General features: G+C 42.1%; 2 protein-coding genes across 6 annotated transcripts; both read left to right on the top strand.

The window, feature by feature from the left end:
* The first annotated feature begins 255 nt into the window (after window positions 1-255).
* Slc30a6 (solute carrier family 30 member 6) lies at window positions 256-25262 on the top strand. Of its 5 annotated transcripts, XM_027426092.2 has the most exons (14): window positions 256-401; window positions 6427-6513; window positions 8151-8235; window positions 10340-10382; window positions 12336-12401; window positions 14607-14687; window positions 15152-15187; window positions 15910-16004; window positions 18199-18247; window positions 18533-18652; window positions 20382-20484; window positions 21427-21474; window positions 22529-22597; window positions 24609-25262. In XM_027426092.2, exons 1-14 carry the CDS (start codon window positions 399-401, stop codon window positions 25104-25106), a joined length of 1383 nt encoding a protein of 460 aa, XP_027281893.1. In that variant the 5' UTR covers window positions 256-398; the 3' UTR covers window positions 25107-25262. The 5 variants fall into 5 exon arrangements, with proteins under 5 accessions (XP_027281893.1, XP_027281894.1, XP_027281897.1 ...); XM_027426093.2 differs by lacking the exon at window positions 15152-15187 and having other exon boundaries at window positions 24609-25106; XM_027426094.2 differs by lacking the exons at window positions 256-401; window positions 6427-6513; window positions 10340-10382 and having other exon boundaries at window positions 8156-8235; window positions 24609-25106.
* On the top strand, window positions 8242-9087 carry LOC103163959 (guanine nucleotide-binding protein G(I)/G(S)/G(O) subunit gamma-5-like). The gene has a single exon (XM_035447300.1). The coding sequence runs from the start codon at window positions 8443-8445 to the stop codon at window positions 8659-8661; it is 219 nt and encodes a 72-aa protein (XP_035303191.1). The 5' UTR covers window positions 8242-8442; the 3' UTR covers window positions 8662-9087.
* Window positions 25263-26955: the final 1693 nt, after the last annotated feature.

Below are 26955 nucleotides of genomic sequence, written 5' to 3'. Positions count from 1 at the left end.
AATATAGGCTGAGTCTACGTAGGGTAGGCTGGCCTCGAACTCACCGATGTCTGCCCGGCTGTAATTACAGTGACATTTCTTAAATCTTCCTGCTTCTTCGTTTTTAAAACAGGAATACTAGCGTGATAAAGCCACACACAGGTAGAAGCATGAACAGTCCTCAAAGTTCCCCCACCAAGCGACAACAGCCGACCCGCTCCCTCCTCAAACTGCTCGGCGAGAGCGACCGAAACCTGCCACCCACCTCTTGAACACGCTGAGGTAGCCGGAAGAGGCGGGACTTTAGGCCCCTGCGCAGTTCCGCCCTCGCAGCCCTGTGGCTCCGACGACCCGCCCCTTCCGCTCGGGAGAGCAAACTCCCAGAGCGTCTTCCGGCGGGAGCAGTTCGGCTCCTTACCATGGTGAGTTGGCCGTGGGGCGTGCGGGTTTGGTGCGGGTGCTTCCTCCTGCTTCCTCGCCGGAGCGTCCCGCTGTGCCGCAGCTTCTCGGAGATGCGCCGTCCGGGCTGTGCTGGGCAGGGAGCGGCTGCTCGCACACGGGTACCCCGAGCTCCGGTCCTTCAGGGTTCCTGCCCCGTGCCTCTGCAGCCGGGGATCCGAGATTCGCCTGATGGCCAAATAAACTTCTGTGTGGAAACGAGTCAACATCATCAACGACTAGAGTAGCGGTGCTTGAGCGGGGTGTCAGGGCGAATGTTCCCGCGTTGGTTGCATTTGAGTGTTTAGCTTGACACTGCACCCTCCGTTAGAACCAGCGTTTACAGAGAGTGAAGGGTTAGTGGAGCAACTAGTGAAAGGCGCTGGCATCCGCTGTGGTTTGTGGAACGTCGTCTTTTCCCTAAAAATTAGTAGGTTAATTAGTTGTCATATTAAATTGAGTGTACTGGCACATGCCTGTGACCTACAAGTCAGGAAGCTGAGGCAGGAGGGTTGCGATTTGAAGGCTATCCTGGTTTACACAGAAACCCTCCCTACCTGAAGCAAAAAAGAAATCTAAAAACAGACAACAAGACAGAAGTCAAACACCAGTCTCTCAATTTTATGTAGAGGTGAGCAGATGGTTGTGTTTTCAAATGTCAGAGTGCTAGCCACCCTGTGGAACCGTCACAAAAACTCATTGATCTCTTATTGGTAGTTTACATACAACAATGGCACGTTTTTTGTTCTCTTATTGTTACCACTGTAAATTTTTCTTCTTTGGATATTAAAAAAATTATATTAAAATATTTTTCAAATTATATTTTTAAAAATTTAATGAAGATCTTTTAAAGACTTTATTATTTTAAATTGTGTGGGCATGTGCACATTAGTGTAGATGTCAGAGGAAGCCAGAGACATTAGATCCCCTGGGGATGGAGTTTCGGGCAATTGTGATCATATGTGGGTGCTAGAAATCGAACCTGGGTCCTCTGGAAGATCATTAAGTATTCTTAAGAACTGAGCCATTTCTCCAGTCCCAAGATTATTATTTTTTAATTTTGTATATGGATGTTGTGTCTGCATGTATGTTGGTTCATGAAGTACATGCTTGGTGTCTTGGGAGCTTGGATCTCCTGGAACGTGGAGTTATAGATGATTGTGAGTACCTTGTGGGCACAAGAAACAGAATACCTGTCCTCTGTAAGACAGGGAGTGCTCTTAACTCTTCCATAAAATCTCAGTAACCCTTTGCATACAGAAGATGGGCAAAACTTTACCCCCTGTGGGGAGTGACAGCAACCAGAAAGCCTTCACTCTTTCTGGCTTTTTAAACAAATAAACATACCCAACATCCATATTCTTACAACAGTGAACAGCTTCAAACTGTGTTGTGTGAATTGGACCTTTGACCTAATTTGCATACGCTGTTCCATCTGCCTGGGTTCTCCATTTCCTACTCTCATCCTTATCAATCTAACCCTTACCTATTATTCACTCATTGGGTATGTGTGTGCAGGTATGTGTAGAGGTCAGAGGTCGATGTCAGGTGTTTTATTTTTTGTGGTTCTGGGGGTTGAACCTACAAGCTTCAAACATTTAAGACACATTCTCTGCCACTGAGCTATAGCTACAACCCTAGGGGTCTTAGTAGTTCTGCCTTCCTGGTCCTAGGATTACAAGCTCTTTACCTGGATGCTGAACCAGAGGTGTGGCAAGCACTTGACCAGCAGGGCCACCAGCCCTCATAATCACATATCTACATATCTCAGTATCCGGGCTTTTTTTTTTTTTTTTTTAATTCTTTGTCCTCCCTGTGGAATTTGGGTGAGGGGAGTGACAGTCTTGTATTATTATTATTACTTGTTTGTTTTTTGAGGCAGGATTTCTCTGTGTAGCCCTGGCTGCCCTGGAACTCGCTCTGTAGACCAAGCTGGCCTCTAACTCACAGAGATCCGCCTGCCTCTGCCTCCTGAGTGCTGAGATTAATGGCAGTGCTGAGATTAATGGTGTGCGCAACCAACACCCAGCCAGGAAATGGTTTTATGACTTGCATGTTCTAATGAAGAAAATGCTCTGTGTAAGAATATGGTGCTTTCACAGGGCGTTGGTGGTGCACGCCTTTAATCCCAGCATTCGGGAGGCAGAGGCAGGCGGATCTCTGTGAGTTCAAGGCCAGCCTGGTCTCCAGAGCGAGTGCCAGGATAGACTCCAAAGCTATACAGAGAAACCCTGTCTCGAAAAAACCAAAAAAAAAAAAAAAAAAGAATATGGTGCTTTCTTAAAAGACTCAAAGAAAATATAACTATTAGCATTAGTAAAGTTACAAAGAATAACTTATGACACAAGGTGACAGGATGATGATTGTCCTATACCATAAAAGCACTATGGTTTGGAATAATAATAATATAAGAAGACTACATTTCAAAGGTGAAACATGAAACAGTCCTTTGTAACTTCCTCACACATTTTCTCCCTTTCTCATGCACTCTGTGTATGCATATGTTTTGTGGGTGGGTGGATGCATGTGGAGGACAGAGGTCAGTGTTGGGTGTCAATGAAGACTCTCCACATTATTGTGTATAATGTGATATGTGTACCTATTGATATATGTGTAAGCCAGAGCTGGACATTGGTATCTTCCTTGATCACCCTTCACCTATTCATTTTTTTCTGTATTTATTTATTCATTACTTATTTTGAGGCAGGGACTTACTGTGTAGTCAGACCATGTTTACCTCAAACTCAAAGATCCTCCTGCCCCTATCTTGCTAGTGCTGGGATTAAAGGCGTCTACCTTGTGTCTTCACATTTTTGGGACATGAGTTCATTGACCCAGATAGGCTTGCTTAACAAAGAGCTTTAAGTAGGCTTGGAGAGATGATTCCAAAGGACCCAGGTTCAATTCTCAGCACTGACATGGTGGCTCATATCCACCTGTAACTCTAGTTCCGGGGGACCCAATTCCCCTTCTGGTCTCCATGGGCAACAAACACATATGTGGTGCACAGATTATATGTGTAGGCAAAACATCCATACACATAAAAAATAATAAAATGTTCAGTGTTTTAAAAGCTCCAACTGGGCATAGAGGTGCATGCCTTTGATTCCAGCACTTGAGAGGCAGAGGCAGGCACAAGCTCTGTGAGTTCCTCAGGTGAATCCCTGTGAGCCAGTCTGGTCTACATAGTGAGTTCCAGGAAGCCAGAGCTACATGAGAAACCTTGTCTCAAAAAGACATAAGCAAACAAATAAGAGCTCCAGGATCTCACTTCTCTCTGCCCCTACCTCCCCACCACTGGGGTTGTAGTTTCCATCATACTTTGCACTTACCTGGATGCTAGGATAGGATGCACACTCAGACCTAATGCCTTTTTTGACAACAAGGACTGTATCAACTGCCAGCATCTCCACAATATTAGGATGGCACCAGAAGTGACCCTCTGCCTTTTAAAAAACAGTTGACCCCAACCTAACAAAGTAATGAAGGTCCATAGATGAATTGGGGCCCGGAGAGATGAGTGGCCATGCACAAAAGAGGGTTTTCTGTTAACAACCTAGAACTCCAATTCTGAGAACCGGCTGCCTCCTGTCCTCCACAGGCATCCACACACAAGTGGCACACACTTAAACAGACACACATACATGCACATAAATTCCTAAAAGAGTTTTCCTTAATGGGCTGAGGCCAAATAGATATCCAAGAATCACTGTTTTTGTTGGTTTTTGAGACAGGGTCTCCCTACAGAGCTGGCTATACTGGAACTCACTATGTACCAGGCTGGCCTCAAACACAGGAAGATCCTCCTGCCTTTGCTCCCCCAGTGCTGGGAATAAAGGTGGGCACTACCACACCTGGCTTAAGGCTCAAACTGGTAAGCAGCATTTTTTAAAGTTTCATTGTATATATCCTTTGAACTGTGTTACAAAAGGACATTTTCACACAAAATATATTTGTAGTTTGAGCCGTTGTCCATGATCGACCTCTCCTTTTTCCCTACCTTTCTCCATTCCAAGTCCCCTTTGCTCCCCTACACGGTTTGATGAAGCAACATTTGTTTTGGGGTGAAAATATTCCATACCTTTTGTTGTTATTGTTGTTTTGGTTTGGTTTTTTGAGACAGAGTCTCTTTGTAGCTTTGGCTGTCCCAGAACTCATTCTGTAGATCAGCCTGGCCTTGAACTCACAGAGTTCTGCCTGCCTCTGTTGTTTGTTTTACTGTTTTATTACTTTTTATGAAAAACTTCAAGATTCAAACATACAAAAGGGCTTGCTAGCTTTCATCAACAACTTTAAAAAAAAAATGCTGTGTAGCCAATGACACCCCCCTCCCCATGAACTTCTGTTTCTCCCTTGTCCATCTCCCAGGTGCTGAGATTATGTGCCTGGCTTCCATCATTCTCACACCAGCTGTTGCTGCTGCTGCTTTCCCTTCCTCTCAGTGTAATGACACTAATGTCACCTCTAAGATCAGTTACACCTTCCTGTAGCTACTGGGGTGTCTGTTGACACCAGGAGGAGTATGTCTGCTGCAGTTCAGTCTGCAGGGTTTACAGTCTTTTTGTTTGGGTTTTGTTGAGACAGAGTCTCACTGTGATCCCTTTACAGAAATGCCTCCCCACTGCAGCATTTACTTCATTATTTTTTATCAATAAAAACTTGGGAGTCAGATGTTGGGGTAATAATTTGATTGATCCAAGAAGCAACCAGTGACCTCCTCTGCTTCCTCAATCCAAAAGGGTCTGCGAATCTTTCTGAGTCCCTCTCTCCTACTTCCTGTGTCTCTATATGTTCTGGGTCCTCCAAAACCTCTATGGATAATTCTGGTCAGCTAGTAGCTAGCCTCACCCTCTTATTCAAGGTAAACTTTATTGTCAGTCTCGGGAGTGTCAGAGTACAGTCAAAATATCCCATAACACCCGCCCCTCCCCCATGCTGGGATTAAAGGCTTGTGCCACTACATCCAGCCACACTCACAACCCAGGGCCAGGGTTTTTTGGCTGCATCAGTATTTGACTCAAACCTTAGTGAAGTAGAAATGTAGATTGGTTGTTATATTGATCCTGCCTTTGGTGTTTAAGAAAGTACTCTTGAATCTGGCAGTGGTAGTGCACGCCTTTAATCCTAGCACTCAGGAGGCAGGCAGATCTCTGTGAGTTTGAGGTCAGCCTGGTCAACACATCAAGTTCTAGGGCAGGCTCCAAAGCTATAGAGAAACCCTGTCTCAAGAAACAAACAGACAAACAAACCAAAAATATTTAGCATAGCAGTGATGGTGCATGCCTTTAATCCCAGCACTCAGGAGACAGAAGCAGGTGGATCTCTGAGTTCTAGGCCAGCCTCATCTACAGAATGAGTTCCAGGACAGCCAGAGTTGCACAGGGAAGCCCTTTCTCCAAAAACAAAACAGAACACCCAAAATCTTTAATTAAATGTGCATGTCAGCAATCAAATTATGACACAAGGCTCTTTGATGATCAAGAAAGAGCTCTCTCCCCTCCCACATAATTACTTTTGGAATAACAACACCCACAGACACCCCCACCCCCGCCCATAGGAGCATATATTTTCAGCACACAGAAAGTGGGGTCTTTATGAGTGTTAGCAGAACATTTGGTGACTGCGCTACCCCTGTGCTGTCTTAGTACAGGTGCCTTGAGTGAATGCCTGAAAGAGAACAGAGGGGTTGTATTGTATGACCTCTTAGCTTCATTAGAGTGAATGTAATATTTTGCGGGGGGGGGGGGTGCTTATCCAGAGCTAAAATGTCTACATCTGAATTCCTAATTAGCTGTTGGCTAGCTTTGAGACTTTGGAGAACTTATCAAAAATGATTTGCTTCTCATATGGTTATTTGGGCATTAAATCAGTAAATGCAAGTAAGTTGTGCAGTGTAAGTGCTTGGCGTGTGGAATACTCAATGAGTTAGTACACTTCAAATCACAGGATCTTTGAAGATTATCAGATATTCAAGGCTGATTTGTTATTTTTTGTGTGTTTGTCTTAAAGGGGACAATTCATCTCTTTCGAAAGCCACAGCGGTCCTTTTTTGGAAAGTTACTCCAGGAATTTAGACTTGTAGCAGCTGACCGCAGGGTAAGTCCTTCTTTGATCATGGTTTGAGTTATTGCAAAGCCGTATGTGGAGGTCAGAGGGCAACCTGGGAATCACTTGTCTCTTTCTACCATGTGAATCCCAGAGATCAAACTCTGGTCCTCGGGCAGGGCAACAATACCGTTACCCTTTGAGCCATGTTGCTGGCCCTGTAATTGATAGGTTCTAATCCAGCGGTGTCTGTTAATCTGTGTTACCATCCTCATTTCTCATCTTTCTTGACCTTTTCACCATAGTTGACAAGAATTGGTCACTTCTGCTTAAAAGCATCATATAAATTGTGAAACAGTCTTTGGCTTTCTTCCTACTGACTTATTCATTATCGTTCAGTTGTTTTCACCATTTTTCTTACTAGTGCACTTTGGAGTATGAGTTCCAACCTGTAAGATTTTGCACATCTAGAAAGGTTGTCGGCTGAATGGTTGTCGTTACTCCCTGTGTACGGATGACTCCATGTTTAAATCTCAAGCCCTAAATCTCCCACTCCCACTTCCTTTATGGAATTTGGACTCTTCAGTGTCTCAACTGGAAACTGGACCTTAATCCTCACTCACTCGCATATTAACTGGATAGTCTTCCAGATTAGCAGAAAAGTTGAAATCATTTTCCTTCTTGTTTGTCCCTCATTCCTCACATGGGTGTTTTCAGCAAACGTACCAGCTCTCTCTTTAATGTAGTGTGCAGCATCTGACCCTTAGCACACCCTCTTACCACTCTTAAGCCATGGAGTAGCCAGAATGATCTTTTGCTTTCTTTAGGCAGGGAGAGGTTGAAAGTCTCACCATGTAGCTTAGGCTAGCCTCAGACTTGCTGTGTAGCCCATGCTGGCCTTCAGCTGCCATCCTCTTACCTGTGAACCCTGAGTGCTGTGATCGCAAATGTACCCCCACATGCCCAGGAGAATGCTCTTTAGGGAATTTGAGACAGACTCAGCCACTGTTTCCTGGCATTCAAAATGTCACGTGCTGTTGCCTTAGACCCCCCTCTCTTGTGGTCTCTCAGATTCTGTTTTCTGTGACTTTACTGCAAAGCCTTTCTGATGAGCTCATCTGGAAAAGAACACTCTTCAGGCCTTTCTCCCATTTCTGTTTCCTTAGCCCTTTTTTTTTTTTTTCCTTTTCAAACAGAAAAAGTGTAGCCTTGGCCATCCTGGAACTCCACTCTGTAGAGCAATCTGGGCTTGAACTCACCGATCTGACTGCCTACTTTTTATTTTTTCCTTGAACTTATTACCATTATCCTAAATACTTGTTTATTGTCACTCTGCCTACATTGTAGGGCCATGTTTTGTTCTCTTCGGTACTCATTCTTAAAATAATGCCTGGCACAGATACATGTTGAGTAAATAACTTGATTCAGAGTTACCGTTAAATTTACATTCTTGGGTTGTTTCTGACAGGGTTTTGCTCTGTTGCCTTGGCTACTCTAAATGATCCTCCTGTTTCACTGTGGTGACTTGGTCGATGATGATTCTAGTTGATGTAGAAAATGGGACACACTTTTTAGAAGTTGTGTTTATTTCATGCTTTCTATCAGTGTGAATGAGGCAGCTTGAACAGAACAGAGTTCTGCTGAACTCCGTCAACACTGTATGAATGGAGTGCTTTTCCTTCCCACAGTCCTGGAAGATCCTTCTCTTTGGTGCAGTCAACGTGCTGTGCACTGGCTTCCTGCTCATGTGGTGCAGCTCTACAAACAGCATAGGTATGTCACCCTTTGGGATTTTATCAGCTCAGTTTCACTTTTGCTCCTGACTTTAAATAAAGATGCATGTGCTGGCTAGTCTTATGTCAACTCCACACAAGCTCTGGTCATCTGAAAGGAGGGAACCTCAAGTAAGAAAATGCCTCCGTAAGATTGGTCTGTAGGAGGCCCATCACTTGGACTGACAAGTCGGCTTTCCTGAGCACCATGTCGGGTTCTTCTAGTGTCACCGCCATGAAGAAGGTGGTTCAGCAGCTCCGGCTGGAGGCCGGGTTCAACCGAGAGAATGTTTCCCAGGCAGCTGTAGACTTGAAACAGTTCTGTCTGCAGAATGCCCAACATGACCCTCTGCTGACTGGAGTGTCTTCAAGTAGAAATCCCTTCAGACCCCAGAAAGTCTGCTCCTTTTTGAGTCAAGTATCTTAAGGTTTCTCAAACCACTTTTCATGAACCAGTAACTGTTTAAGAGAACTACATCTTGAAGTCTGTACAAAAGCCTGTAACACATGCCATAACATACAATCTTCTGCTTGTCAGTTCTTAACATCTGCCTCTCTGAATCTTCATGGATTTCTGTCTCACAAGGTTGAATTATTTTATATACGATGGCTGTAGCATACAATAAAACAGCATACAAAAAAAAAAAAATTGGTCTGTAGGCAGGCCAGTAATAAAGTGTTTCAGAATTAGTGATCAATGGAGGAGGGCATTGTGGATGCTGCCACTCTGGGTTGGTAGTTCTGGGTTCTACAAGAAAGCAGGCCTAATGGAGTCATTTGGCTCATGCCTTTAATCCTAGCACTCTGGAAGCAGGGGCAGGTGGATCTCTTGAGAGTTTGAGGCCAGCCTGGTCTACATAGAGAGTTGCAGGACAGCCAGGGCTACACAGAGAGACCTTGCTTCCAAGGGAAAAAAAGTCGTTTTAGGGGCTGGAGAGATGGCTCAGTGCTTAAAAGCACTGCTTGTTCTTCAAAGGATCTGGGTTCAATTCCCAGCACCCACATGGTAACTAGCAACTGTTTGTTTGTAGTTCCATAGCCCAAGATTCCAATGTCCTTTTCTGTGGGACTGCAGGCATATGTGGTGTATAGACATGCATGAAAGGGAAGCAGCCGTACAAATAAAAATAAGTAAATCTTAAAAAATAAGGAAAGAAAGCAGGTCAAGCAAACCAGTAAGCAGCACTCCTCCATGGCCTCTGCATCATATTTGCTACCCTTTTTGAGTTCCTGCTTTGGCTTTCCTCATTGGACTGTGATTTAGGATATGTAAGCCAGATAAACCCTTTCCTTCCCAAATGCATTTGGTCATGATATTTTATCATAGCAACAATAACCCTATGACAGCATATTTCCCTTTATATAGTATGTGTTCTTCTGGAATGTGCCTTGTATTTGTTTGTTTATTGAGTGCTTTGATGTTTTGCCTTCAAGTATGTTTGAATGAGGGGGTCAGAGCCCATGGAACTGGACTTACAGTGGGTGCTGGCAATTGAACCTGGGTCCTTTGTAACAGCAGCCAATGCTCTTAACCACTTAACCATCTCTCCCACCTCCAACTGCTTTCTTTTAAAAAACAAATATTAAGTTTGATTTATTTATTTGTGGGTGGAAGGCATGTATGGACCTCAGAGGATAATGGAAGAGACTTATACCCGCTGAGCCATCTTGTAGGCCCAGTATTGATTTTTTTTTTTTTTTTTTTAACGAGGATATATTTAAATATCCCTGTAAACAGTAAAGCTTAGTTATTTGATGCTGGGTCCTTCGGCAGTCAGGGCTGTAGGAAGGGTCTGTCCAGCCAGTCACTTCCTGGGGTCTGAGCAGGATGGGGAGTGTTGATGACTCAGACTCCCTCCTTGTCACTGGAGAGAACCAGTAGTTAAGAATGCTTGCCAGTCTTGCAGAGGACCTGAGTCCAGTTCTTAGCACCCCTATCAACCATCTGTAACTCTGCTTCCAGGGATCAACCCTCTGGCCTTCTCAGGCTCCTGCATGTACATATTGTTTATAAGCTCACAGGGGCCACACATCCACATGTAAAGATAATAATAATAAAAGTGCACTAAGCAGCATTTTAATGAGCGTTTCTGTTGTTTCTGCAGCTTTAACTGCTTATACTTACCTCACTATCTTTGACCTTTTTAGGTAAGTTTTTTAAAAAATATCATTTAAATTTTAGTTTTGGAGGTTTTGTTTGTTTCTTTGTTTCTTTGTTTTTGGAGACAGGGTTTCTTGGTGTAGTCCTGATTGTCCTGGAACTCTCTCTGTATACCAGGCTGGCCTGGAACTCACAGATGTCTGCCTGCCTCTGCCTCATTTAAATTATAAAGACAACAGACAAGGATTTTGTCTTGTTTATTTTTGTTTCAAGACAGAGTTTCTCTGTGTAACAATCCTGGCTGTCCTGGAACTCACTTTGTAGACTAGGCTGGCCTTGAACTCATTGAGATCAGCCTGCCTCTGCCTCCAAAGTGCTGAGATCAAAGGTGTGCACCACCACCTAGCTTCAAACAAGGATTTATTACACTGATTTACTAAGCTTTCTTTGCTTAAAAGAAAGTAACTAGCTAAATAAGTAAATATATCATAGAAGTAGACAGCACCTACTGTCATAATAAGAAAATATTGCACCTGTAGAAGAACGGAAAGGTTAATACCTAGGCATAAATTTAGGATGTACACATGCTGAAGAAAAGTGGAGAATTCCAGAAATAAACAATTTCTCCTTAAGTTTTTTTGTTTTTTGTTTGTTTTTTTGTTTGTTTGTTTGTTTGTTTTTGAGACAGAGTTTCTCCGTGGCTTTGGAGGCTGTCCTAGACCTAGCTCTTGTAGACCAGGCTGGTCTGGAACTCACAGAGATCCACCTGCCTCTGCCTCCCAAGTGCTGGAACTAAAGGTGTGCACTACCACCACCCGCCTTTGTAGTATTTTTTCTTAACTGGTGGTTGATGTGGGGGTGGGGATATGTGGGGGTGACTGTGTGGGCAGTTAGTTCTGGGACGATTAAGAAATCCAGTTGAGGGCTGGAGAGATGGCTCAGAGGTTAAGAGCACTGACTGCTCTTCCAGAGGTCCTGAGTTCAATTCCCAGCAACCATATGGTGGCTCACAACAATCTGTTATGAGATCTGGTGCCCTCTTCTGGTGTGCAGATATACATGGAAGCAGAATGTTGTATGCATAATAAATAAATAAAATCTTAAAAAAAAAAGAAAGAAAGAAATCCAGTTGAGCGAGTCATGGAGAGCAAGCCAGTAGGCAGCACCCTCCATCGCCCCTGCATCAGCTCCTTCCTCCAGGTTCCTGCCCAGAATGAGTTCTGCTGGGATGTCCCTCCTCAGTGATGGTCTGTAACCTGAGAGCTGTAAGCTGAGGTTAACTCTTTCCTCCCCAGAATGTTTATGGTCATGGTGTTGGATCTCAGTAGTAGAAACCCTACCCAAGCTCAGTACCATACCCTTTACCTCACCTCTTGTCATGGACACTGTAGCAGCATATGCCATAAGGAAAAGGAGGTGGAGAAGAGTACATTTTGAGTGGAGGGGGAGATGGCCCAGAGTTAGTAGAGAGTCTGCCACAGATGAATGTGGATGGAAGTTCTGTTTAGCTGACTTACAGTGAATTACAATTTGACTTTGTTTCTTCACATCAAAACTGTTGTCATCCAGAGATGCCATGTGTTACGAGGATCATTGAGGTTAATTTAGAACTATCATAATTTATTTTTAATCTAGTATATATGAACAATTCTCAACAACCAAGGATTTCTGAAAATTTAATTTGTTGGGAACTAGAGAGATAGTTCTGTGCTTGCTGCTCTTGCAGTGGACCCAAGTAAGCTTCTAGGACTCAGGTCCTCAGCTCAGAAGATCTAGCACCATCTACACACACACAGTAAAATAAACCCTTATTAAAAAAAAAAAAAAAAAAAAAAAACACTTCATAGGCCAGCCTGGTCTACATATGAGTTCCAGGATAGCTAGAGTTATACAGAGAAACCCTGTCTCAAAAAAACAAAAACAAAGCCCACTTAATTTGTCTCTGCATGTCTTCCTATTTCTACTTTCTAATGTTCCAATACAAACTTTGTTTTCTTTAGTTTAATAACATGTTTAATAAGCTACTGGGTAATGATGAGGAAGCCTAGCCCTGCCTATTCATTTGGGTAAGTTCAGATTATTTTATTTTCTGGTAAAATATTGCTGGTAACATAATAATGGTAGAGAGCTGCCTATAGTATTTCTGGAAAATAAAAATAAATAAATGTCACCTGCTTCATGACATGGTGATAATCAGTGAATGTACATATCAAATATTTTCTCAGAAGAGTCTAGAAGTGACAGTGACAGATCATAAAGACAGTAATTATATTAAAATATTCATATTCAGTTTTATATTTTATGAAAGAAATACAAACATAAATTGATTTCAGTAAGCTCTTTAATATTTTTGGATGGTATTTTAGTCATAGAAAGTATGAAGAATTCTAACAAGTAAATTTTATAAGTGCTATGATATATTTCAACATTTTGCATTGATGGAGATGTATTTCTGTAGTAAGACTTTGGATTTAGCAATGAGCTAATGAGACTTTGAAGCTTCTGTTTCTATAGTTACAGAAATCACTGAGAGTTGAAAGATGCACTTTTCATAATAGAGGAGGCTCTCATGATGTGTCAGAAAACATGAAGTGACCCTCATAATGGCTTGTGCTGTTTATTCTTACATTGCTATGACAACATACCTGGCCAAATAACCTGGGAAGGGAAGGGGTTGTTTTGGCTCACTGTTTCAGAGAGTTCATGGTCTCTTGGCCAAATGTGGTTGAGCACAGTATCATTAAAGTGGAAGAGGATAGAAGATGGCTGTTTGTACTGTGGAGGACAGAGGCATACAGGAAGTAGTGACCAGATCACAGTGTGACCCCCGGGCAAGCCACTCACTGTTTTCACCAGCTAGTCCCCATCTCTTACTTCTTGCCCCCTCCCAGTTAAGACTCCCATGTTAGCCGGGCGTTGGTGGCTCATGCTTTTAATCCCAGCACTTGAGAGGCAGAGACAGGTGGATCTCTGTGAGTTCAAGTCCAGCCTGGTCTACAAGAGCTAGTTCCAGGACAGGTTCCAAAGCCACAGAGAAACCCTGTCTCGAAAAACCAAAAAAAAAAAAAAAAGACTCCCATGTTATGACTGTCAAAATACTAATGCATTCATTACCTTAGAGCCCTCATTGTCTAATTACTTCTGGAAACCACCACAGACTCACCCAGAGGTACGCTTCACTAGTCTTGTAGGTGTTTCTTTATTCAATTAATGTGAGCCTTTCAGTACTTAAGGTTTAATTGAAATAATATGTTAAGCACTGACTAGCGTCCAATACAAAATGGGTCACTTAAGTGTCAGCTCTTATAATAATGGTTGTTTCTACAAAAATAATAGCCATAAATGGTTATAGAGACAGGTATAAAGTAGATACTGTTATTTCAGTTTTTGTTGTTGTATTATCTTTGGAAACTTGTTTGCAGGTTCTACAACGAGGTACAGTTAGTTTATGCCCTTGATTGAAGAACAGCCCTCTTCTATAGGGGAAGATCATTGCGGAATATTAGTTTAAAATGTGTTACATTCGTTTATGCTGTGGAATATGTCTTTAAAATGCAAAGATGTGTTGCATTCATTTACGTTGTATTTGTTAAACTCTGTAAAGCTGTGTTGCTTTGCCTGTCCAAAACACCTGATTGGTCTAATAAAGAGCTGAACATCCACTAGCTAGGCAGGAGAGAGGGATTGGCAGAGCTGGTAGGAAGATACCTAGGCTCTAGAGAAGAGAAAAAGGAGGGGCGAGAAAAGAAGGAGAGGAGGACACCAGCACACAGCCATACAGCCAGCCACGGAGGAAGAAGGAAAGAAAGATATATAGAATAAAGAAAGGATAAAAAGCCAAGAGGCAAAATGTAGTTAAAGAGAAACGGGATGATATAAGTTAGAAAAGCTGGCTAGAAACAAGCCAAGCTAAGGCCAGGCATTCATAAGTAAGAATAAGTCTCCATGTATTTATTTGGGGGCCGGGTGGCAGGCCACAAAAACCTACAGAAGATAATCCTTTCAAACTGCATAGCTCCAGGAAGGACACACATGAACGATCAACCCTGACAGTCGGGTAAGTGGCAGATGTCACAACCCTGTCCTCCTTTTACCCATTGTGTTGATACACTATTCTACAATTTCTATAGTCTAATATCTGGCTAACAGTAGACTGCCCATACATACATTGTGCCAGTAAATATTTGAGTGTATATATGTTCTAGGAAGACTGGTTTATTACTGGTTTATTAATTGAACAATTTTGTCATTCAAACTATATCTGATTTCAGGTTTGAACGATTAGAAGTCTTGGCTGTGTTTGCTTCTACGGTCTTGGCACAATTGGGAGCCCTCTTTATACTAAAAGAAAGGTACATTTTTGTATGTATTATGATCAGTCTCACCTATGATTCTTAGAAATATGAGAGAATCCAGTGATGGTTTGAATGATATACAAATTATTATGGACATTGTTGGAGCTCTGAGTATAATTTCTTATTTCAGACCCCTTCTCCTCCTTTTCCACTTCTAGTTCTTTCTTTGGTAGTACTAAATTCAGTCATAGGTGAATCTGAATGGTGACACACAGTCTGACATGTGTTTGACTTCCTTTCCAACCATGTGAAGTGGGCGTGGTAGAGGAATGTTGGCATTGCATATTTAGGGTAACCTACCTGTTAGTGTCCTGGCATCATCTCCACTAAACATACTAAGAGATTTTCATGAACTTTAGTGTAGGTTAACTATATATTTATAATGTATAACCATATATTTAATATGGATTTTTAGGTTTATAATTTATAGAACTTATTTGATATAGTTTTCTTTCTTTTAGTGCAGAACGCTTTTTGGATCAGCCTGAGATACACACGTAAGATGGGTTTTTTATTTATTTATCACAACTATGGAGACCAGTCTCAATTGTAGGGTTTCATGCATATCTCCAGCCAAAGATTTTTATTTTAGGGGTAATTTACTGTTAATTTTGATCCCAATTACTGGTTGTTCCATTATTACTTTGTTCAGCATTAGAATTCAAAGTATGGCCATTTGTCTTATCACTGGCATCTCGGGAAGAGAACGTCCAAATCCCAAGACTCCCTTTAACAGTCCCAGCCCCTGGGCTTGTAATGGCACAGGAAGGATTTTTAACTTCAGGCCTAGGTCAGCACACTAAACCAGCTCCCTTCTAGTGTTCTGTAACTTCACATTTAACCCCAAACACTTTCCCGGCAGCCTTTAGAAAAGATTGTATTTATCATCCACCTACTCGACAACTCAGTAGGCCTCTTACTAGTAAACCAAGGAACATCTGACTCGTCTAGCATGTTGGCACAAATTCTCTTAAGATTTGTATAAATCTATAGTGGTAACTATCCACAAGAAAACATTGTGATGGTGAGAAACCTTTCATGTCCTTTGTAAATAAAGCAGCAGCATTGTCGGGCTAGAAAACAAGTGTGGATTCTGGTTGGTAAACCATTAAAATGGGTCCCTCTACCCTTCCTTTCCCTTACTCTCTCCACATACTGAAATTACAGATTGGAATTACTGTGGAAAAAAAATTAAAGGTGAATGTTTTGTTCTTTTTAGGGGAAGATTATTAGTTGGTACTTTTGTGGCTCTTTCTTTCAACCTGTTCACGATGCTTTCTATTCGGAATAAACCTTTTGCTTATGTCTCTGAAGGTATGTCTTTTGTTACTATTAATTTTAAAAAATTAATTTTTTAGAAAAACTGGTGGGTTTCTTTCCCTTTTTTGGGGGGGGGGATTTCAAGACAGGGTTTCTCTGTGTAGCCCTGGCTGTCCTGGAGCTTACTTTGTAGACCAGGCTGGCCTCAAATTCAGAGATCCACCTGCCTCTCCCTCCCCAGCTGCTGGGATCAAAGGTGTGCACTACCACTACTGGGCAGTTTCTTTTTACATTAACTTGTAGATCTATGAGAGTTATGTTCAGCAGAGAAACAAGAGCTAGCCCAAAACTTCTCAAGTCTTTATATGGAAGATTATACAGAATTTCATCTCTAGCACAAACTGAAAATAATATATAAAAGCCAGTGAACTAGCTTTGAACTAAGTGATAGTCTGACAAAAGAAACTACAGGTTTGTCTAGGCATGGTAGCACATACCTAAAATCCCAGAACATGGGAGGATGAGGCAGGATGATTGCAATTAGTTTGAGACCAATTTGTACCATGCAGTGAATACCCAGTTAGCCAGGGCTGCATAGTGAGAACCTGTCTCTCAACAAAACAGGTAAAAAGATTTCCAAAGTCTTCACAAGTTTAGGTAGTTTTTCTGCTTCATATGTGTATTACTGGTCATTTTTAAAACTTTCAGTGTTTTGAAATCTCATTAACCAGGAAAGGTTTAGCCATTACTGATGGAGAAGTGAATGGATACACAAAGCCTCTGCTCTGAAACAGAGAACACAGATAGATGAGTTTTTTTTAGGCCTTTGAACTTGAACAAGACAGACAGCGATGAGAGCTTCTTCAAGTGCTCCTTTGTGTCCCAGCAAGCTCACAGGTTCACAGGTGTTAGGAAGACAAATGATATGTTTACCCATCAGAAGTTAAGGATGCAAAAAAAAAAAAAAAGTTAGCTGGGGGGTGGTGGCTACACCTTTAATCCCAGCACTTGGGAGCCAGAGACAGAAAGATCTATGTGAGTTTGAGGCCAGCTTGTTCTACAAGAGTTAGTTCCAGGACAGCCTCCAAAGCCACAGAAAAACCTTGTCTCAAAGGAAAAAAAAAAAAAGAAGAAGAAGTTAAGGATGACAAGTAGTAATTCTCTCCATAGCCATTGAGGCAGATACTTTATCATCCTCACTTTACACTTGGGCCTTCAAAGATGAAATAAATCATTTGTGAAAGCACACTCCTGATGACAGACAGGTTAAGCTAGAACTTGAAAGCTCACACTCTGGTGTGTCACTGCCTTCTCTTTAGTGCTGGACCAGGCTTTTATAGAGAGTTTGCCAAGCTCTCTACAATATGGTTACATCATAAAATGAGTGTCAGTAGCACACTGGGATGAATGCTGTTTGATTTTGGAGGCTATTTGTCAAGGGACAGTCCTAGTCAGTATCTTTTGGTGACTTTAGATGAACTCTTGGCTTTCTGAGAGTCAAAGGAATTAATAATTGACATGATCAATTATTAATTGACATGGAACCCATTCTTTATATAAATATATTTTTAACTGTATAAAAAATTTTATTTATTTATTATGTATACAACATTCTGCTTCTATATATATCTGCACACCAGAAGAGAGCACCAGATCTCATTACGGATGGTTGTAAGCCACCATGTGGTTGCTGGGAATTGAACTCAGAACCTCTGGAAGAGCAGTTGGTGCTCTTAACCTCTGAGCCATCTCTCCAGCCCCAACTTTTTTTCTTTTTTGTGGTTTTTCCAAGACAGGGTTTCTCTGTGTTGCCTTGATTGTCCTGGAACTAAACTTGTTAAAATATATTTACTTACTTGAGGGGAGGGCTGCATGAAAGTCAGGGAACAACTAAGGAAGTCAGTTCTTTCTTTCCATCGTGTGGATCTCAAGGCTCACACTAGGGTCATCAGGCTGAGCCAACTTGCCATTCCTGAAAGTCTACATTGAAAACACCAGCAGTGTGTCAAGTCCTCTAACTCCTTCAGCTGCTCATGGAAGTTGAAGCTGCTTTAGACTTAATGTCTGGTCAAGACAAGGGGAGAATCTGTAGATGGAGGAGAAGTATTACCCTTTGTCATGTTACTTGAACACTGTCAAAGTAGTTTTTAAAATGAAAGAACTCATTTTTCTAGTATATAGATACTATATAGATAATTTAAGTATTTTATTCTTCTATATAGATAATTTAAATATTTTCTCCTTAAAGCTGCTAGTACGAGCTGGCTTCAAGAGCATGTGGCAGACCTTAGTCGAAGGTAAGATGCTGTGGAACTTCATGACTTCCATAATGTAACAAGAATCCCCAAGAAGTGTGTCCATCATGGAAGCTTAGATTTGCAGCTGAATTCACTGCATGAGCTGCTCTCTGTTGAGTTCTCATTCTCCCTTGGCTTTCTAATTGATGGTGCAGAAGAGTTCTCTACTGTGGCAGGGCTTTGTCCCGAGTCCTCTGTAAGAAGTAAAATGCACCTTATCTGTTTCAGTGTTCTTTTTGATATTGCTGAATTCTTCTAATGAAAACTCTGTCTGGTCTTTCATAGCGTGTGTGGGATTATACCAGGACTCAGCAGTATCTTCCTGCCCCGCATGAATCCATTTGTCCTCATTGACCTTGCTGGGGCGTTTGCTCTGTGTATAACATACATGCTGATTGAAATTAAGTGAGTATACTGTATTGCTATCAGATGGGTTTTGATTCCTAGGACCTGATTTTTTTTTTAAAGATTTTATTTATTATGTATACAACATTCTGCTTCCATGTATATCTGCACACCAGAAGAGGGGACCAGATCTCATAACGGATGGTTGTGAGCCACCATGTGGTTGCTGGGAATTGAACTCAGGACCTCTGGAAGAACAGTTGGTGCTCTTAACCTCTGAGCCATCTCTCCAGCCCTGGGACCTGATTTCTAAGGGCATCCACAAGATGAATTTGGGGCCGTATATCTAGCATTTTTGCTAGTGACCTGTATAACTTGGTCATGTCTTATCCTCAAGTATTTCCATCTGAAAAACTAAGGTAATCAGACTTCTGGGATGCTCCTATCCCTGCCTCCCATGTCACTGTGGGAATACTGGGATTACAGTACAGTTGTGGGTCACATATCCAGCTTGTTACTTGAACTCTAGTGAGCCAACTCAGGGCATCAGGCTTGAGAGAGGCACGCGCTCAAACTCACTAAGCCATCTTCCCAGTCCTGATGTTCTTTTTATTCTTATTTTAACCATTTTATAACATATAGTTAACCACATTCACAGTTTGACAGTCATCAACCCTAACTGAAGTTCTATGCCCATTTAAATAATACCTCCATATTTTCCCCTTCTCAGAAGCCCTGGTAACCACCATTCCACATTCTGCCTCTCATTTTAACTATAGTATAAGTAAAGTCATACAGTCATGTTTTGTGACTGGCTTGTTTCATATAGCAGTGTTTTCTTTCTTTTTTTAAGATTTATTTATTTATTATGATATATTATGTGTACAGTGTTCTGTCTGAATGTTGCCTGCAGAACAGAGGAAGGCACCAGATCTCATTACATATGGTTGTGAGCCACCATGTGGTTGCTGGGAATTGAACTCAGGACCTTTGGAAGAACAAGCAGTGCTCTTAACCACTGAGCCATCTCTCCAGCCCCCAACAGTAATAGTTCATCCATGTTGTGTGTATTTGTATTTCCTTCCTTTTTGAGGCTAAATCCCACATTGTATTTACCCATTCATCTGCCAGTGCACATTTGAATTGATTTCCACCTTTTGGCTGCTAAGAATGGGCTGAGGTATGCAGTTACCCATTTCAGTTCCTGCTTCCAGTTCTTGTTGGTGTCTACCCAGGAGTAGATTTGCTGTAGCATGTGTGTTTTGTAGGAACCTCAGTGCATTGTTCAGTGCCTGCCTTATCTTCTTCTTTGCTGAGTCTTCCTCAAGCCAAATCTAATTGATCATGAGACATACTGTCTTTTCTTAATATGTATTTGTCTCCTCTTAGCCATTGTCATCATCACTATCTTCAAATGGTCTCTTGGTCCTCTGTTTCCATCCTCACCATCTCTAGTCATTTTCCACTCATGTGGTCGTCATCTCTCCCAGTCACCAGTAGGATTTCCCTCTTTCAAATCTCTCCATTTTAGCATGGCCTCCTGTGCAGTCAGCCCTCTGTAAGCCTTACCAACCACCACCGATCTGGACCTGTGTCTGTTTCTGCATCTGTTTCAGCCCCTTTCATCCTGTCTCGAAAAACAAACAAACAAACAAACAAAAATTCTAAAAGCTAATTTTTTGGTTTTTGGTTTTCTCTGAGGTACTCTCTTGACAGTAGTAGCTATTTGTGATTTTTAAATTGTGAGATGAACTATACATTTAAGAATAAGAATTGTTTTTTCTTGCAGTAATTATTTTGCTGTAGACACTGCATCTGCAATAGCCATTGCCCTGATGACATTTGGCACCATGTATCCAATGAGTGTGTACAGTGGGAAAGTTCTTCTCCAGGTGAGGCTCTTATTTTCATTAGGTACTAGTGTGAGCTGTGTTCTCTTCTTTTTTCTTTGCTTTCTTTCTTTCTTTTTTTTTTCCCTTGTTTTTTTGAGCCAGGGGTTTCTCTGTGTAGCTTTGGAGCCTGTCCTGAAACTTGCTCTGTAGACCAACCAGGCTGGCCTCAAACTCACAGAGATCCACCTGCCTCTACCTCCCGAGGGCTGGGATTACAGGTATAAGCCGGCCATGCCCAGCCAGCTGCTTTAAGTGTGTGTACCCAAGTATCTGTGTGCACCTTGTGCAGACATGAGTCCTCAGATGTTACAAGAGAGCTCAGGTGCTGGGGTACCCTGGAACTGGAATTGTGAGCCTCCAGCTGGGTGCTGGGAACCAAGCTGTGGTCCTCTGTAAGAGCAGTAGGCATTCTTTTGTCATTGTTTTTGGTTTTTTGAGACAAGGTCTTCTTTCATTGCCCTGGCTGCCCTGGAACTCACTGTGTAAAGCAGGTTTACACAGTGTCTCTGTCACAGAGATCATTCTAAGGTGTGTCTCACCACACCTCAAAGTGGTAAGGGCACTCTTGACTGCTAAGCCATCATCACTCAGCCCCTGGCTGGTTGGTTCCTTAAGTCTCCTGGGATTCTAGAGAGAGCATCTTCTTCTTGAGAAAAAGAGTATGGTGTCTTCTTCCCTGGGAGCCCCTCCCAGTTCTTTCCTTAATCTCATTTTGCTCAAAAACAAACAAACAAAAAACCCAAAACACCACAAATGAGTGTGGGCCCATTAGTGATGTCACCCTACTGAGCCAGTGAGACCTCTTCCCTAAATCGTAATAGGACACATGTCAAGCATCAAAGCCTGGTTTGAAATCTGTTTGTAGGTGTAGAGGAGGCTTAACAATGGTTACTGCAAAATTATTTTCTCCCTAGCCTATTCATATTTATTTTATTTTTCTAGACTACACCACCTCATGTTATTGGTCAGTTGGACAAGCTGATCAGGGAGGTAAGATGGAATAATACATAAATCTTTTTATTGGGGTGGGGGCTGTTTTTTTGTTTTGTTTTGGTTTTTTTGAGACAGGGTTTCCTTGTGAGGCTCTGGAGCCTGTCCTGGAACTCACACTATAGACCAGGCTGACCTCGAACTAACAGAGATCCACCTATCTCTGCCTCCCGAGTGCTGGGATTAAAGGTATGCACCACTACTGCTCAGTGAATAAGCCTTTTTTTTTTTTTTTTTTAATGTTAGGGAAACAAAGGGGTGGGAATAATATATTCAACTCCAGAATTTTATTCCGGGGGGAGTTGTGTGTTACGCTAACAGTAGAAACTGTAACACAGGGACAAAAAATGGAAAAACTTGAGGAACTGCTTAGTTTGGAAGCTAAATTGACTGAGTACATATGGAAGGTGGTGGTCTGATTTTTCTTGTTCTGTTTTCAGGGTTTGACCAAAGGCAAACGTCCATTTCTCCATGCTAATCCACCTAACTTCTTAGTTTGTAGGTTATTTTCTTTTGTAAGGAAGTCCCACCTGCTAATGATGAAGAAATGCCATTTCTCAGTTCTTGTTGTCAGCATACCAAAGGTTACTTTTTCCAACACATGTCTCAGACTGAATCCTGGCCCTGAGTATGTCTTTGTTGTCACTGTCCCCATGGCTGTATATCTGGCCCTGGAATTTACTGATAGCCTACAGTCAAACAGAGGTTTGCTAGAAGAGGGGCCAGGCAAAGAAACAACTAGGATACACACACTAGAAAAGAAACCTGGTACCACAAATAAATAAATGCTTGTCATAAACATATCTACCTTGTTCAAAAACAAAACCATAGCAATGTAAAGCTCTGAGCAGTCTGCACCTGGTTCAAAGTGTGGGGCAGCCTGAGTCAGGACTGAACAAACAGGAAATATCTGTGACCTCTGATAACTAATGTGTGTCCTTGGGCAGAATTTAGCTGTTCCATTTCTAGACATCCAGCAAGTCTGTAATGTGATTGGACTACACTGTTCTGTCAGATGCAGGTAACTGATAAACTGTTCTGTGCTTTTGATTAGGTATCTACCTTGGATGGGGTCTTAGAAGTCCGAAATGAACACTTTTGGACCCTTGGATTTGGCTCATTGGTATGTTTTCTACAAGTTAGTTTAGTGTAATTAAAACGTGTTTAAAAAAAAAAACTTAAAGTAGAAATAAAAACTCTCCTAGTATGTATGTATGTTTGTTTGTTTGTTTTGAGACAGCATCTCATTCTGTAGGCTAGGCTGTTCTGGAACCCACTTTTGTAGTCCAGGATAGCCTTGAGCTCACAAGACTTTTCCCAGCCTTCTGAATACTGAGATTCTTGGCGTGCACCATCACATTTAGCTAACATGTCCTTTTGTTTGTTCTTTTTGTGACAGGTTTCTCTGTGTAGCCTGGGTTATCCTGGAACTCACTGTGTAGACCAGGCTGGCCTTGAACTCACAGAGATCCACCTGCCTCTGCTTTTGAGTGCTGAGATTAAAGAAGTAGCTTCTGTTGCTTGTCCTTTTTTTTTTTTTTTTTATGTATATGAGTATTCTGTCTGCATGTATGATACATGGTTTTATGCCAGAAGAGGGCATCAGATCCCACTATGGGTGGTTGTAAGCTACCATGTGGTTGCTGGGAATTGAATTCAGGACCTCTGGAAGAGCAGCCAGTGCTCTTGACCACTGAGGCATCTGTCCAGTCCCATAAAAACCTCGTTTTTCTTTTTGTTCTTTTTTTGTTTTGTTTTATTTTTTAAGACAGGCTTTCTCTTTGTATCCCAGACTGTCCTGGAACTCTCTGTGTAGACCAGGCTGGCCTCAACTTCACAGAGATCCGCCTGCCTCAGCCTCCCGAGTGCTGGGATTAAAGGCGTGTGTCACCACCACCAGGCACTGTTGCTTGTCTTTAAAATGAGGAGCAGCTTACTTGGGGCAGTATTTGCAAACTCATGGGGGTCTGATGAGGAAGTGTCTTTCTTCTGACTCTGCTCCCTTTGGCCTAACCTCCCTGCCCACTGTCTCTGCTGTGCTCAGTTTGGTTTCTCTTCCAAGTTGTTCTTCTTCATGAGTATTCAGCCTTCATGCACAAGAAGAGGGAATCAGATCCCGGTATAGGTAGTTGTGAGCCATCATGTGGTTGCTGGGAATTTAACTCATGACCATCTTGAAAAGCAGCCAGTGCTCTTAACCTCTCTCCAGCCTCAAAAAATTAGTTTTTAGAAGTGAGTTATGTGAGTTACAGAATAATCAGATTTTTTACAGCTTTTAATACAAATTATCAAATTGCCTTGCAGAACGGCTGTGCCACCTAACCCTCTCCTAGAGTGTATTTTCATGTGAATGTATATGTGTGTTGTGTGTGTGGACAGGTGTGTAGAGTCCTCGGGTTGATGTCAGGTATCTTTCTTATCACTCCCTAACTTACACATTGAGGCAGAGTCTCTCAGTTGAACCCAGGCTGGTCTCAGACTCACAGAGATCCTCCTGCTTCTGTCTCTCAGTGCTGGGACTAAAAGCCTGTGCCTCCACATCCAGCCTCTTTTTGTACTCTTTGAAATTCTATTTTATTATCGTCTCTGGGTCAGGTGCAGTTGTCTTCTCAAATATGCAACAACTGCAATGAAATCCTAGCTTTTCTGCATTTCCATGCTATACCTTCCCAAGTGCTGGGATCTCAGATGTTCACCACTGTGCCTGGTTTATGCAGGGGTTGGGATCGAACCCAGGACTCTTGCATGCATTCAGTAAACTGGGCTGCATCTCTAGTCCATCTTTTAAAGGGTCACAAATCATTTCATTAACCTTTTACATTGATAAGTACCAGTAGTAAATAGCAAGATGATGTTTTTTCTTATTTTAAAGAAAACATCAACAGGCCTTGTGGTGCACACCTTTAACCCTAGTCCTGGGGAGGCAGAGGCAGGCGGATCTCTGTGAGTTCGAGGCCAGCCTGGTCTCAAGAGCGAGTTCCAGAACAACCTCCAAAGCAATACAGAGAAACCCTGTTTCAAAAACCAGCCCCCCACAAAAAAAAGAAAACATCAAGTACCAATCAAGTTATGAATAAAGCAGAAGTGTCTGTATTATAATTCTTACCAGTCTTTTATGATTTTCCCCCTTTTAGGCTGGATCAGTACATGTAAGAATTCGACGCGATGCAAATGAGCAAATGGTCCTTGCTCATGTGACCAACAGATTGTATACACTTGTGTCTACTCTGACTGTTCAGATTTTCAAGGATGACTGGATCAGGCCTGCCTTACTGTCTGGGCCTGTTGCATCCAATGCCCTAAACTTCTCAGACCATCACATAATCCCAATGCCTCTTCTAAAGAATGTTGATGATAGGATCCCTGTCACATCAACACCTGCCAAACCTAGCAGCCCTCCTCCAGAGTTTTCATTTAATACCCCCGGGAAAAACGTGAGCCCAGTTATTCTTCTGAACACACAGACAAGGCCTTATGGTTTGGGTCTTAGTCGTGGACACACACCATACAGCAGTGTGCTTGGCCAAGGACTTGCAGTTCCAGGAGTTGGAGCAGGCCAGGGATTGAGGCCCACCTTCCCACATGTACCAAGTAGGTATGGAAACAACAGGACAGGACAGCCAAGACCTTGAAGGACTTTAACTTATTTTTATGAGGAATGTCGACTCCTTGGTTCCCAGTGCATTTAGTAATCCAATTTGCATTGACTGTTAACCATTTAAGTGTCAGATTGTTGCAGGCTTGTTCATATTTCATGAAACCTATAAACTATATTTTTGTAAAATGTTCTTGTGGCAGTGAGGTCTTTGAAAATGTCACGAATCAAGCCGGGCGTTGGTGGCGCACGCCTTTAATCCTAACGCTCGGGAGGCAGAGGTAGGCAGATCTCTGTGAGTTCGAGGCCAGCCAGGTCTCCAGAGCGAGTGCCATGGATAGGCTCCAAAGCTACACAGAGAAACCCTGTCTCGAAAAACCAAAAAAAAAAAAAAGAAAAGAAAAGAAAGAAAGAAAATGTCATGCATCTTAAGTAGGCTTCCTTCAAAAAAGCCCATTTCTCTAAGCTTGAACATCAGCTGTTTTGTAGCCGCCCAGTGTGGTGTGACCTGAACTCTGCTAGAAAAACCATGTAGGGCGTGCCTCTGCCCTTACTAAGAATACTGCATTCCTTCAGTACCTCATATATGCTGCCCATCTTAGAAAATGAAAACTAAGTGTCCATTTGAAAAGCAAAAGTCTCTTTTATAGCTTTTCTAAGCTTCCTGAATCATTTCTTATTTTTAAAAAATCAGAGGTTTATTGGCACTTTGAGACATATTCTAGTTCAATAATAGTTCTTATTACTAGTCTTTGGAAGCAGAGTCTTGCTGTATAGACCAAGCTGGCTTCAAACCCATAATCCTCCTACCTCAGTCTCCCAAGTGCTGGGATTGTAGGTTTTGATGCACCATAAGGGTATATTCTAAATTTGTAAGTAACAGGTTTTGAGTAAAGTTTTTTTTCATTTACAAAACACATTTGTTAATAGTCCACTATTCTCAATGTTTTATTTTAGTTACAAATACCAAACCTTTGGTAAAATGGAATGAGTTTAAAAAAAAAACTGGTTTTCTATATTACATTTTGTCAATTGTCCATTGACCTACATGGCCATACTTTGGTTTTGTTTTGATTTGTTTTATTTTTTTGTTTTTTCGAGACAGGGTTTCTCTGTGTAGCTTTGGAGTCTATCCTGGCACTCGCTCTGGAGACCAGGATGGCCTCGAACTCACAGAGATCTGCTGCCTCTGCCTCCCGAGTGCTGGGATTAAAGGCGTGTGCCATCAACACCCTGCCATACTTTGGTTTTGAATGAGTAAATTTATTATTAAGTATATAGCAAGTCAAGGTAAAAGAATAAGCAGCACGAGCTAGGAAGGCGGATAACAGGGCATCGTCAACTGGGCGCTCAAAACACCCAGCAGAAACCTGCTGGGGCAGGTCCAGTAAGGTGGCCGATGGAGGTCTTGTAGAGTCTCGCTGGATGTCCCTTCTGGTGAGGCATCCAACAGAGATGAAATCATCTACAGAGACCAACTGGGGAAGGTAAGGGGGCCAGAAGGTAAGGTGGCCAGCGACAGTTCCTGATTGAGCTTGCCACGCCTGAATGTGCAGCTTCTCTCTCCTCCTCTGGCATTTCTGTATCACGAGACAAACAGTTGTAACCTCTCTTGGAAATGGCTCACCTTCTAGCTATTCTCAAAGGCACGCTCTAACCTTGGGTGGTTTCCTGTTCTCTTCCTTTCCTGTCACAATGTTAGGAGCCAGTCCATCCCTAATGGGCCATTGGAGGACGCTTTGACACAAATGTATTTGCGTCTGAAATGGGAGCAGGGGCAACCCCACTTCCACAGCAGCTTCTTAGTGACATGAAACAAACACATGGCAATTGATTGATACAATATACATTCCATAAACAATAATGGGATTTTTGACTCATTTTAA

Source organism: Cricetulus griseus, chromosome 7, assembly GCF_003668045.3.
Source record: "Cricetulus griseus strain 17A/GY chromosome 7, alternate assembly CriGri-PICRH-1.0, whole genome shotgun sequence".
NCBI lineage: Eukaryota > Metazoa > Chordata > Mammalia > Rodentia > Cricetidae > Cricetulus > Cricetulus griseus.
The sequence above is the reverse complement of the archived record's forward strand: the minus strand, read 5'-3'. Positions and strand labels throughout refer to the sequence as shown.